The sequence below is a fragment of the Acanthaster planci genome, unplaced genomic scaffold (genome assembly GCF_054643075.1).
Source record: "Acanthaster planci isolate LZ-2023a unplaced genomic scaffold, COTS_SCS Contig189, whole genome shotgun sequence".
Lineage (NCBI taxonomy): Eukaryota > Metazoa > Echinodermata > Asteroidea > Valvatida > Acanthasteridae > Acanthaster > Acanthaster planci.
This window is the reverse complement of record NW_028257810.1, coordinates 1-12,097: the sequence shown is the minus strand read 5'-3', so window position 1 is coordinate 12,097 and position 12,097 is coordinate 1. Positions and strand designations below refer to the sequence as shown.

Below are 12,097 nucleotides of genomic sequence, written 5' to 3'. Positions count from 1 at the left end.
TACTATTCAAATGCTGTCAATGCAAATCAGTGTAATATACTCAAATACCGATGAAGCTGGTATCATGTATACTGTGCGCCCTGTAGGCAAAACAGAAAAATGAAGTCATCTAATTAATTAGGCAACTAAACTTTCATTACACAGGCTTGAGCGAAGTGTCCCTAAGTCATAAGAGCTACATTCTAATTGAAACAAAATTAGTGACTACCACAACTCTGCTTCTTACTCACACACACGTGGCATAGCTCATCACTCAGTACATAATCAAAATCTATACAGAATATCAAGAGGATATAAGCACTCAAAGAGAAAGTATGCAAGAGAATCAAGGCTCACACACAATCTGAAATGGTTCAAATAATCACAAGACAGAATTATACAGAACATTCACTGTTTATGCCAAAGAGAATTGCAGTAACACTAAAATAAAAGTTTAAACAAGATTCAAGTGATTGATGTGTTCATCTAAGAATAATACAGAAACATTCACAGTTTATGCCAAAGAGAATTGCAGTAACACTAAAATAAAAGTTTAAACAAGATTCAAGTGATTGATGTGTTCATCTAAGAATTATACAGAAACATTAAGATTTCTACAGCATCTCTGAAAAGATAGCTCAGTTGAAATATACAAAAAAGTGGGCTGCACACCATCCACCCCCTCTCTGTCTGTCAGCCACATCAGCTTCCTTCCCCCCAGTGGCAACTGGAGGAATGTGTCAATGTGGTATTTCTATGGGTAGCTCTCTCAAGCTGCAGTCTGCAACTGAGATACATGTACTTAATTGGCCCATGAGACACCCTAATGTGTCCCCATAGGCTCTGCTCTTGATTGAACACCACCTGACTATCTCTCCACTGAAATATTCCGGGCTTGGGAGTCTTCATCTTCGTTTCGTATCTTGGCCAGTACCCTGCACACACAACCCCCCCAAAATAGAGAAATTCAATAAATCAAATTTCTCTATCAACCCTTTTGTGTGGTTGGGGACTATCCTTGAGTCCCTGTGTCTGAAAAATTATTACACAGTCCAGGCGGTACTGCTGGGCTAGTCGTTGAATCCTTCTGGGATAGTGTCTTGCTCTGCTGTGCACTGCTTAACTCGACCCATCCTGACCCTGGGCTTCAGGATTTTCTTCCTGACTTCTTGCGACTGCCTCTTTGGCACTTTCTGTCACGTCATCTTGACGCAAAGTTTCATCCTGTGCCTCACTCTGTGAAAGTCCTGTCTGTTCTACTAGAGGGCTTTCTGTCACCACCTCTTTCAGGCTCTACTTCACCAACATGTGCCTGTAGCCCATTTCAACTTGATATGGACAACCATGTACACCCGACAATTGTTTCACTCCCCGCGGAATTATGCAGCTGGACTAGCTGTCCCCCCTTTTAGACCTGTCTTTGTCACCTTTTGGGTGCAATTTCTTTTCTGCCCACAGTTTTTTTTGCCAAGGTTCTCTCTTGATCATTCATATGCCCTTCTCATATTGCTTTGCTGTTCTTCAAAGTCTCTCTTGGTGTCGTTCTCTGTGTCTCGACATCTAGTGGTCAGAACTACAGGTGTGCTGACCTCCCTCCTCAAAATCATCATGTTAGGGGATTCCCCCCTGTCAATTCTTGTGATGTGCTCCGATATGCAAAGATGGCACATAGGAGCATCTCATCCCAATCTCTTTGTCTCCTCTTTGGTTTACTGATTTTATGCTGGCATCAGTGAGAACTTTCTCTCCCCATCCCCTAGTTTGGACAACACTGCACAGATGCTTGCTCCATCTGTGTTGGTGTTGAGGATGAAGTCGCCCTCTGGAACGGGGTCGACCGTGATTGGAGCAGCCTGGAGCTTACTCTTAATTCCTTCAAATGTATTCTTGCATTTGAAGGCATCTTCGACTTCTCAGTCAAGGCATGCAGAGGACTAGCCATCTCCACAAAACCTCTGCTGTACTTTAAGTAATAGGACGCATGGCTGAGAAAGCTTCTCACATTCTGTACACACTTCGTCCCTGGCCACTCTGCCACTTCTTTCACCTTCTCAAAGCATATCAAAGCATTTACATGTATAAGGCACACAGTATATCACATTTTCTTTAATTCAAAGGCACTAATTTATTGTCACTATCCCTGCACATTGAGCTCACAACATCTGAACATTCCTGAAACCATCTCAGCTCCCTGGGGAGTATACTAGCCTGATGCTGCCATATCAGGCGCAAATGGCTAAGCATAATTTGACCATATCAGCCCTCACAAGTATCCATGTACAGTATTCCTAGTTGGAGAGAGGCATGTAGGTGTAAGATCACATCACACTGCCACCAGCTGGATTTGAAGCCCCGACCCTATGATCAGAAGCTACAAACCCTAACACTAGGCCACATCCCCCCAAATCTACCACAAGTTTTTCCACTTGCCAAAGGTATGGCATCTTTTGATCAGATACACTCCTCTTGTACAGGTCTTGCAAATATACTAACAAACCCTCTCCTACTTCTGCTGGCTCATTTATTTCTCTTTGGATGACCTGAGTTCCACCGTGGTGACCACTCCTGCATTTGTTTCTTTCTTTTCAACTCAGTGATCTGGCCAGAACTATGCCTTTTTTGCCACATTTCCACCTCCAACAAGGGGCTCTTATACAGCTAACCCTTCCAGCTAGGCACCACCGATATTGTATTTTGGCCGGTACCAATATATCGTTTTTTTTATATCGAAATTATTGATATGTATCAAATTTTATTCATTTATTGCATGCCTTAGGTATTGTAACAGGCGTGAATGGCTGTTAAATTGTTCTAAGGGTTCACCCCTACACCGCAGTGGTGTGATCCAATTGATTTCATGATATGTTCTGGCGTCGGTATTGAGTATGTTGCCTACACACTGCCATGCATAGTGATATCATTAGCATGCTAGTCTACGTACGTTTGGTTAGCAAATAATTCTCTCTGGAGGATAAATTTTGTGATATTTTCGAGGCAAAGTGTACGTGAATTATTGAGTGCAAGACTGGGATAGGTGCCTAAATTTATTCTTCAAATGTCGCCATATAAGCCGCCCGGAGTATAAGCAACAGGGACATTTTTCACTCGGCGTGAGAACCTTTGTAAGCGGTGGCTTATCGAAAATTACGGTAATGTGACAATGCACTTTCGTATATTTTTAATAAAGTTCATTTTTCAGTAGTGATTCATGTATTTTCGATACATTTTTCAATATTGATTTTTTTGAAATTTCAATATTTTTGATATTTCTCCAAAATCCGATATTTTTAATATATTTATATTACCAAATAACTAACATCGGCAATATCGACATCAAACCCATATCAATAATATCGATATATCGACGGTGCTTACTTCCAGCCTTTCCTCTTTCTGAGCTGTACTGCCCAGCATCACAGTCTTGTGTCTGTGGGAAATCACTGTGGGTTATGTTACCACTACTTTTCCCACTAGGAGATCTACGGCACCACTGGGACACCCTATCCTCTCTTGCTTGATTCTCTACTCCTGGGTCTAGAAGTCCAAATACCCCCCAGATAAGAGAAAGACCCTACCCAAAACACCTGGGCAGATCTCGTCTATGAGGACTGCCTTCACTGGGTGCTTGGTCTTACCTACTTGCACACCTTCCCAAGCTGTACCTAGGACAGCAAGGGGACTCTCATCAACCTGTCTCACTTGAACTTGCCCTTTGTTCATGACTGGCCTCTTCTGGTATCTGATACTACATTACTCGTGAGCATTTCTTTGGCGCTTGTGACAATTAAAAATCGACACCTCATTCCTCTCACCACTCGATCCACTACAGTCCACCCTGGGGACTAAGGTTGGCCAGTGGAAGGGTCACTTTCACTTTGCCATCCTCTGATCTCCTCTTCTCTACGGCCTGGTCTCGTCAACCGGGCTGTCTCTTGGGCCTTTCAATATTCCCAGCCTTCCCATGGACCTTATGGGTGACTGGAACCTGTTTCCTTACTTCTGGGTTTGCTTTTTGGGGTTCTTGCACTCTCAGAGAAGGCTTTCCTTGCTACACCTATTAAAAGTCACTTTGGTCACCTTGCCTGTTCTTGAAAGGTCTCCTCTTCCTCTGCTGAGGGTTCAGCCCACATAGATACCCTATATTTACCCTATGCCAGTTGTGACAACTTTGTCAACATTTCAAGTTATTCAATCCACCCTCTAGCTTGCTAAATTTCTGTTCCACCCCAGAGTATAATGCTCTCACCATTTTGGCGGGCTTACCATCAAGCATTTGGTGCTGACGCTTTCAAAATTCTTGGTTCATAAAGCTTCCTTGATAGCTTCACTCCAAAACTTCTTATGAGCACGGTTTATGCCTCCCCGTGTAGACCAACTTTTCACTGCCTCTAGAAAGTGATTCTTTGCCAATTGGTCATTCAGTTCCTCCTGAATATCACAGTATGTCTTGACCACAGACTGTGGCTTATCCAATGGTCTCTTTAGAGTTCTCTCACTGATACATGTACCTGGGCTCATTGAGGTCATTTTCACTCCGGTGACTTGAACCAAACCTGTCAAGCATTTTCACCAGCTCACTATATGAGTGCAGTTGCAGACTGGCAACCAAATACATATAGGCAGCTGCCTGGTCTTCGTTCTACTTGTTCACTACTCTGCACAATTCAAAGTGCTGGAAATATTCGTTGCCCAACACCTTGCCATACACGTAGTATCTGTCAGGGATGACATTTGGGAAACAGTTTGGCAGTTCTAATGTCTTATACTTGTTCCTTTCACAAACTCTCTTTCCCTCTTCAGAGACCATGGGCACTGATGAAGTGGTGTTCGTTTTCTCTACCTGGCTGCTGCTGACCTCATCCACTGGATGGGTTGTAAAGCTTAACAGCTATTTCTTGCGGGATCTTTGCCGCAATGTGCAGGGTCGAGTTACAGCATCTCTGCTCCCTGATCTGTCCTACTCTGTACCTGAGCCCTGAAAGGACTCAATTTTCCTCTATTACTCTTAGGATGGTCACTGGTCAGACTCCTTCCAAACCAGTCACTCTTTGAGGAGTACTTCCTTCTAAGTTCTACTGTCTTTCCACCCTTGAGAAGTACCTCTGGTGAGCTACATGTACATGTACCTGAAGCCACCAGATTACGTTTCTCCAACTGAGAGACATAGCCAGAGCTTACTAGTGGCAACCTGAATTCAGTCTCCAAATCCACTTGTTTACTCACATACCTGTTCTTCCTGGGTTTGTCTGAGCCACTCCCCTCTGGGGGAGTTTTCTGATCTCTCATTGTAACTTTTAATGACTTCTAATGACATTGTCGTTTGCCATGAAATCTCTCTCCCACTGTAGGAGTTGGGTTTCTAACTTAAGCCTCTGCATATCTGTTTCCATACTCACAGGACTCTGTCTGTTCATACTATTGCTCTATTGAAAATGGGACATGCACCTTCCTGTTTCTCCTGGCAGGATTACTACACTTGCCCACTTTCTTTTTCTGTGTTTTTGACATTTCAGACTCACTTGCCAGTATGGGAAAACTGCCCCAACTTCAGAGAGCGATATACTAGTACACCACATTTTGTGTTTATTCCCAAGGAGTGAGTCTAGGTTTTAACTGTTGAAAGATACCCGGTATCTCCAATCGTTGAGAAAGTCATCAGACTTAAATCTTAATTCTGCTTTGACTCATAAGTCTGATGAGAAATATGAAGGCCCAGGGGAAGGGGGGTTGTTTTGGTGGAAATATACCACTGATTGGTAATTGATGGGTGACTTGTTGAACATGTTGAACTGACACAACCTTACACAAGCACATGATGAGGAATTATCAGCAAGAACAATGTGAACTTATTTAATAATCTTCTCCTTTATTATTGGGAATTATTTATGTTACACAAGTGGATTTCAGTCATTCAGTAGTTGTACAGTTTTAAAAGTGTTGTGTATGTAATCTGCAATCCACAATATGCAACCAGGCTACTTCCCTGAAATTACCACATTGTCTTCGGGATTGCTACTTCCTAACTCTGACTCCAAGTGTAGGGGAACTTCTAAGCAGCAGTCAGTTCTCTTCCTCTCCCGACTGTCACCGTATTTCTGACGGTGACCTCTTAAAAGAGCAGTCAGCCACCTAGCCCACAACTTCTCCCTCTATCTCTGTCAATGTATTTTGAGTACAAATGCAATCGACCACTTCAATCAAAAGTCGATTCCAGTAGGTACATGTATGTAACTATCACCAAGGAACTGTTTCACCTACACAACTACATTTTTCACCGTATATCTTCTGTTAGTGCCTGAAAATTATGGATAACACTTGTTGTTGCTCTGGATTACACTCTCAAGATTAGTGGATTCTCTTGCAGATTCGCTGCTTGACTGTCTCCGCTGCCTAACTCGCACCTATCAGGAAAGAACTAACTATAAAATCACACCGCTCGATCACAGGGCACAGCGCACACAAGACAAAACATAAATTTGCATAAGTCTCATGCTACCACCTATATGTACATGTACTATACAAATTATGTCAACTTAGATTATTACAATACGCTTGGGTACCAACAAAGCTTATATCGCATATGCCCTATGCCCCATATGCTGAATACATAATGAAGTCCTCATCTACTGAATTAAAGACAATTAAACTTGACTAAACTGTTCCATTATAGTATTTGTTCAAACAGCTAATTCTCTGGTGGGTTTCTGTTTCAGTAATTTTTTGATGTAAAAAGAAAAATTTGCCCTATGGTATGTTGATGAAAACAGCAGTGATTTCTTTCCCTCCAAGATCTGCCAAGCAAACCTGTTCCAGCACCCAAGGATGAACCGACGAAACGACGTGCTCCCGAAAAACCAGAAGGCAAGACCTCATCAGCTGTTGAACATTTCGAAGGATTTAAAATGCCTATATCAAAATTACCAAAAAGTCACAAATAATTATGCATGTACTGTATGTTGTAATGGTTGATTTTGCTTCCTGTTTGTACCAGTTAAAACAATTTGTGCAATTATCCAGATTTTGTAACTTTTAATAATTGATTTCTTCCCGTTGCCATGGACACACAGAAGTACCCACCAAAGCCCCAAAAGTTGAAGAACCTTTGGAAAAACCTGTTGCCATGGAAGTGGAAGAAAAAGGCAAGAAATCAACGACAAATTAGAAGTTATTGCAATATTTGTTGCCACCAGACAATGAGACACAAAACATGAAATTCTAATATTTTAATATTTAAAAAAAACTTTCTTTCTATCACTTCCTCTACAAAACTGCCTGTCACCATTTGCCTAAGTCAAGCAATTTTACGGGACAGATGATACTCTGGACATAAATGCAGATACATTGTAAATTTGATTTCATGAAACAAAGCATTGGTAGTTCCAAAAGCAATGGGAGATTCATTAACTTAGTTAAAATGCATTCATCTCAGCAAAGGTGAATTGTGTTTGCTTTCATGCCAAGTATGAGCTGGCCGTTTGAGGTGCATGTACACTGTGTGCCTGCGTCAGTGTTCATGTTTTTATAGAGCGTGTTAACATTTTTTTCACTTTAAGCTACTATTAAACTTTCCTGTTGTATTGTTCCCTCCACAACAAGGCAAACAAACGTGTACTTTTTAGATGTACAATTGTAAATTTCTGCATAACATTCCACAGTTCCTAGTAAGCCAAAACCAGGGGAGCCAGCTAAAAAACCCACTGAGATGAAACCCTTGGACAAAGACAAGAAAGGTGAACAGTCAACAAGGCAAAAACTGATGACGAGAAATACAGTGCATGGCATTAGAAAATATTCTTGAAAATAATAGCTTACCTCACCCCTTTTCTTTAAGTTCTGTTCCAGAGGTTGGAAACATATGGAGTGTATGCGTCAGTGATCAGGCTGCTTTATATGACATTTCATCTTGCTCATTTGCATGATGAACATCATTACACGTGTATGCCTCATTATCGGATCTTGTCTTCAGCTGTCTTTTCCCTTCAGAGTTGTTTTTGATTTTGTGATTTGTTTGGGGGGGGAAGCCTTTTTAGCTGAAACGCATCATTCAGCACAAAAGTGAGATGTTGGTTGTTTGCTTTGTCTTGTACCAGCCGGCAAAAGACACCACCACCCCCAACTTTATGTAGTGTTAAATAGCATTAGCACCAATATAATGGGCCTGTTCTTTCAACCTTTGGCATTTCTGATGACAGTGTTTCTTTGTGTATGCCACCTTGTTGTGCAAATGTGCATAATCTTTTTTGTTCTACTTTTGCTTGTCTTGAAAAAAGGCTTGATCGTTTTTTATTACGTTTGTCTTCAGAAGCTTCTGCCAGCCTTTACAGAGGAATTGGTTAAGATTTTTTGTTGGTGCACATTTTCACCTTGCAAGAGTAAACCGTAGCTGGATTAACATTTTCTGACAGATTTACATAGCTATTAACTTAGCATTCCTCAGGTCCACAGATTTGAAACTATAATATTTGTTGGCATTAATCTGTGTTTTGGTTTGCAGAAATGCCTGGGAAAAAGGAGCCTGAGAAACTGCCAAAAAAGCCAGAAGTTGGCAAACCGACAGAACCAGGCAAGGATTTGCAAACAGTTGCATCATTTACTCTGCATTTTACGGAACAGTTAAACGCTTGTTTAAATAGTCAATACAGTCTGGAATTCATCATCTTTAAATGTTTGCTTGGGTGTGTACTCAAAATCTGTGTATGTCTGTGAGCTTCCCTTGCCTTTTATTTCATGTTCTGTTGTTAACTTTTTTGTTCTTTTTTCATGTGTGACAAGCCTGTCAGTTTCAGATATTTGGTCCATATTTAGCTCCACAAGGAGAATACAGAGAGTCGGTTGTCGTTCATATGTGTTTCTGTTTTCAGAATTTCCGAAGAAAAAGGAGCCGGAAAAACCGCCAAAAAAGCCAGAAGTTGGTAAACCGACTGAACCAGGCAAGGATGTGCCAAGAACTGCATCTTGTGCACTGCATGATGTTGAACAGACAAATAGCTATTTGAATTTACAAAATTCACAATGTTGCATTTTGAATTACAGATGCTGTGCTTGAGAAAGCTTTGTGTGTACACCTTTGTTAATTGTTAGGATTGAAGATGTTCATCTTCTGTGAAGTGTGATACATATTGGTGAAGATGTAATCAGTCACCGAAAATGATGAAACTTGTAAATTCAATTCATCTCAAAGGTATCTGTCACATTGTACATGTATGTTTCGGCGCTTTCCACATCTAGATGAATTTTGGATAACTTCAGCTAAAACAGATATTTCTGGCAGCATAATTTTGTTGGAGGGATTACAATTACAGAATGTGAAGGAAATCTGTGATTATCTTTATTTTCATTTCCATATCAGTCTGAGTCGGTTTATCCTTTCTTTAGTTTCACGAGTAGAGCACTTGTTATTGCTAATGTACATGTATGTTCTGTTTCCAGAATTTCCCAAGAAAAAGGTTCCAGAAAAACTGCCAAAAAAACCAGAAGTTGACAAGCCGACCGAACCAGGCAAGGATGTGCCAATAATTACATCTTGTATATTGCATAATACGGAGCATGCAAATACTTTGGTTACAAATACAGTCTAGGATTTTGAAGTGTAGATTCTGTGTTTGTTACTTGTGATTTTTCTTATTTCCACATCTTTCAATGGACATTGTAATACCACCAGGAGAGTACTGAGTTTCTGCTATCATCAATATATGTGTTTCTGTTTTTAGAATTTCCTAGGAAAAAGGAGCCGGAAAAAATGCCCCAAAAGCCGGAAGTTGGCAAACCGACTGAATCAGGCAAGGATGTGCAAACAGTCACTTCTTGTTCACTTTGTCTTATTACGAAATAAAACTAACCATTTGCTTTCATTTGCAAGTTACAAATAGGAGGAAGCCATGTTTTAAAATTTGTTTGAATATCAGTCTGCTTTGAATTGCCTTAAATGTTGGGTACGATGACACTGTACATGACAAACTTGCACAGCAATTGAAAAAACTCCGTTCAGTGATACCGTGGTTTTGAGACATTTTTTATTTTCTTTCCTGTTTCAGACATTTTTGCCATGGTTTGAACAGCAGCATGTCTGTTTGCACTGTGTCTTTCAAATATGTATGTCAGCTGGTTTTGCATGTCACGGTCATTCTATTTGTCGCCTGTCTGTTCTGTTTTTCTGTCTAACTTACCTGTTCAGGTTGTGAGTGCACTCTTACACATATTTTTTGGTTTCTACTTTTTTGTTAAATTTGTCACAAATAGATCTTGCCAGCTGCACTGTTGTTATTCAGTCATAAGACATTTGTAACAACTTACCGAAAACTTTTTCTCAAGTTCCACAGGGATAATGCTATCTTTTTTGCTGTCATTAATTTGTGTTTACCTTTTCAGAAGTGCCCAAGAAAAAGGAGCCCGAAAAACCACTGAAAAAGCCAGAAGTTGGCAAACCGACAGAACCAGGCAAGGGTGTTGCAAACATTGCATCCTGAGACCATGTAAAATTGTTAACCAACGGAATTTTTCTTTTTTAGGGGGGGGAGCTTAAGTTTATTTTTATAAAAGTAAATTACATGTATATTAATTTACCCAACTCCAATAATTACTAACTACTTTTCAAAGATTTGTGCCAACAGAAAACTGAGTGTTTGCTGTCATTAATGTATGTTACCATTTTCAGAATTTCCCAAGAAAAAGGAGACAGAAAAACTGCCAAAAAAGCCAGAGGTTGGCAAGTCAACTGAACCAGGCAAGGGTGTACGAACATTGCATCATGTGCACCGCGGATGAATGCAAAATAACAAACAATACTGATAAGCTTGCATAATGAGTTAGAGGTGGTCTGAGTGAATCTTGCTCTAATGTTACTCTGCTCATACTTGCTGCTCGGACATGAGCATTATTACTTCACATTCTTTTGGCACTCAAACTTGAACACCAAAAAACTTTAAATTGAATTCAAAACTATGACTTTGAATCAAATTCTCCTTTTGAAGTTGTACTTCCAAAGGTAAAATACTCTGACTTGACTCATACTGAACAACCTCAATAGATGAAGGTTCTTGGTACTCAAAAAAATTACTCAACTGCAGAATCTTACGTTTCTCCACAGAGCAGTGCATTTGAGAGGATTTTCTCAGACAGACCCACATTTCATTGAAAGCGCATCTACCAACAATATCCTTTGACAGCACGCAGGTGTAAACTGCATGACAGCAAATCAGTGCACTCATTTATTTTGTTTCAGATACAATGTAAGTGCAAATTTTGTTGTTGTTTATGTTCTAGCAAGATGGACAGTTACTGTAAGGTAGAAATGAGTGCCTATAATGATGTAGTAATGATATGCGTAATGAGCCTTTTTTTCAGCAGGAAAATGTGAATGCTGCACGGAGTACAATGTACACTGCATGACTGCACTATTTTAATAAGCTTTGCAATCGATTCAATATGAAGTACTTGAACTGTGTATACCAATAGTACACTGCCCCTGGTTGTCATTGAAGATGTAAGAATTATCTGTAAGCATGGTTGGTCATTTGTCTGCACCACCATGTAGATTTTTTACGCAGATTGTAAAATGCTATATGTACATGTATATCAAGCTTCATACTTCCCCTAAAACCTGTGGAAAAAGTTGACAAGATGTAAAATTTTAAGCAGATAAATTTGAGCAAACTTGCTGAATTTACCTTTTAGTAATTTTCACTTTAACAAAAAACAATTAATTTGGAATTTCGAGAATGTCCTTATGGCGCTGAACCGACTGAGTTAGTTTTCAGTCTTCTTTCACCCCTTGAAAGTCAAATGGTATATTGGCAGACCTTCATCATCATTTTGCAAGATAGCACCGTTGATGAACTTTTTGTTGGATTATTTGAAAGGTTGCTGGTTCAATTCCTGTATCAATGCAGTCTCTGTGGTTCACTGAAAATTTGAATAAAGTTAAACGGATGAAACATCCAGGCATCTCAAGGTTTTCATCAAGGCAAGAGGTGTGGCAGACATTCTTTCCATCTTGCACTATGCCACTCATCTTGGAAAGCTTGCATCTTTATCTTCAGACACGCCACCTAAGAAGAAAGCCCCTAAGGATGAGGAAGCCCCACCTGAGAAGAAGCCCCGCCCAGCAGACACACCTGAC

General features: G+C 40.3%; 1 protein-coding gene across 1 annotated transcript in view; it reads left to right on the top strand.

Moving 5' to 3' along the window:
• The window catches only part of LOC147795066 (protein Obscurin-like), a gene marked incomplete at its 3' end in the record, with an annotated part of 28,242 nt that extends 16,150 nt beyond the window's left edge, over positions 1-12,092 (top strand). The window contains exons 12-21 of the mRNA XM_087132287.1: positions 6,769-6,840; positions 7,047-7,118; positions 7,635-7,709; positions 8,474-8,542; positions 8,841-8,909; positions 9,409-9,477; positions 9,690-9,758; positions 10,348-10,416; positions 10,634-10,702; positions 12,018-12,092. Of these exons, the coding sequence (XP_086988413.1) occupies positions 6,769-6,840; positions 7,047-7,118; positions 7,635-7,709; positions 8,474-8,542; positions 8,841-8,909; positions 9,409-9,477; positions 9,690-9,758; positions 10,348-10,416; positions 10,634-10,702; positions 12,018-12,092 (708 nt within the window). The remainder of the gene's footprint in view (positions 1-6,768; positions 6,841-7,046; positions 7,119-7,634; positions 7,710-8,473; positions 8,543-8,840; positions 8,910-9,408; positions 9,478-9,689; positions 9,759-10,347; positions 10,417-10,633; positions 10,703-12,017) is intronic.
• Between the last annotated feature and the right edge of the window lie 5 nt (positions 12,093-12,097).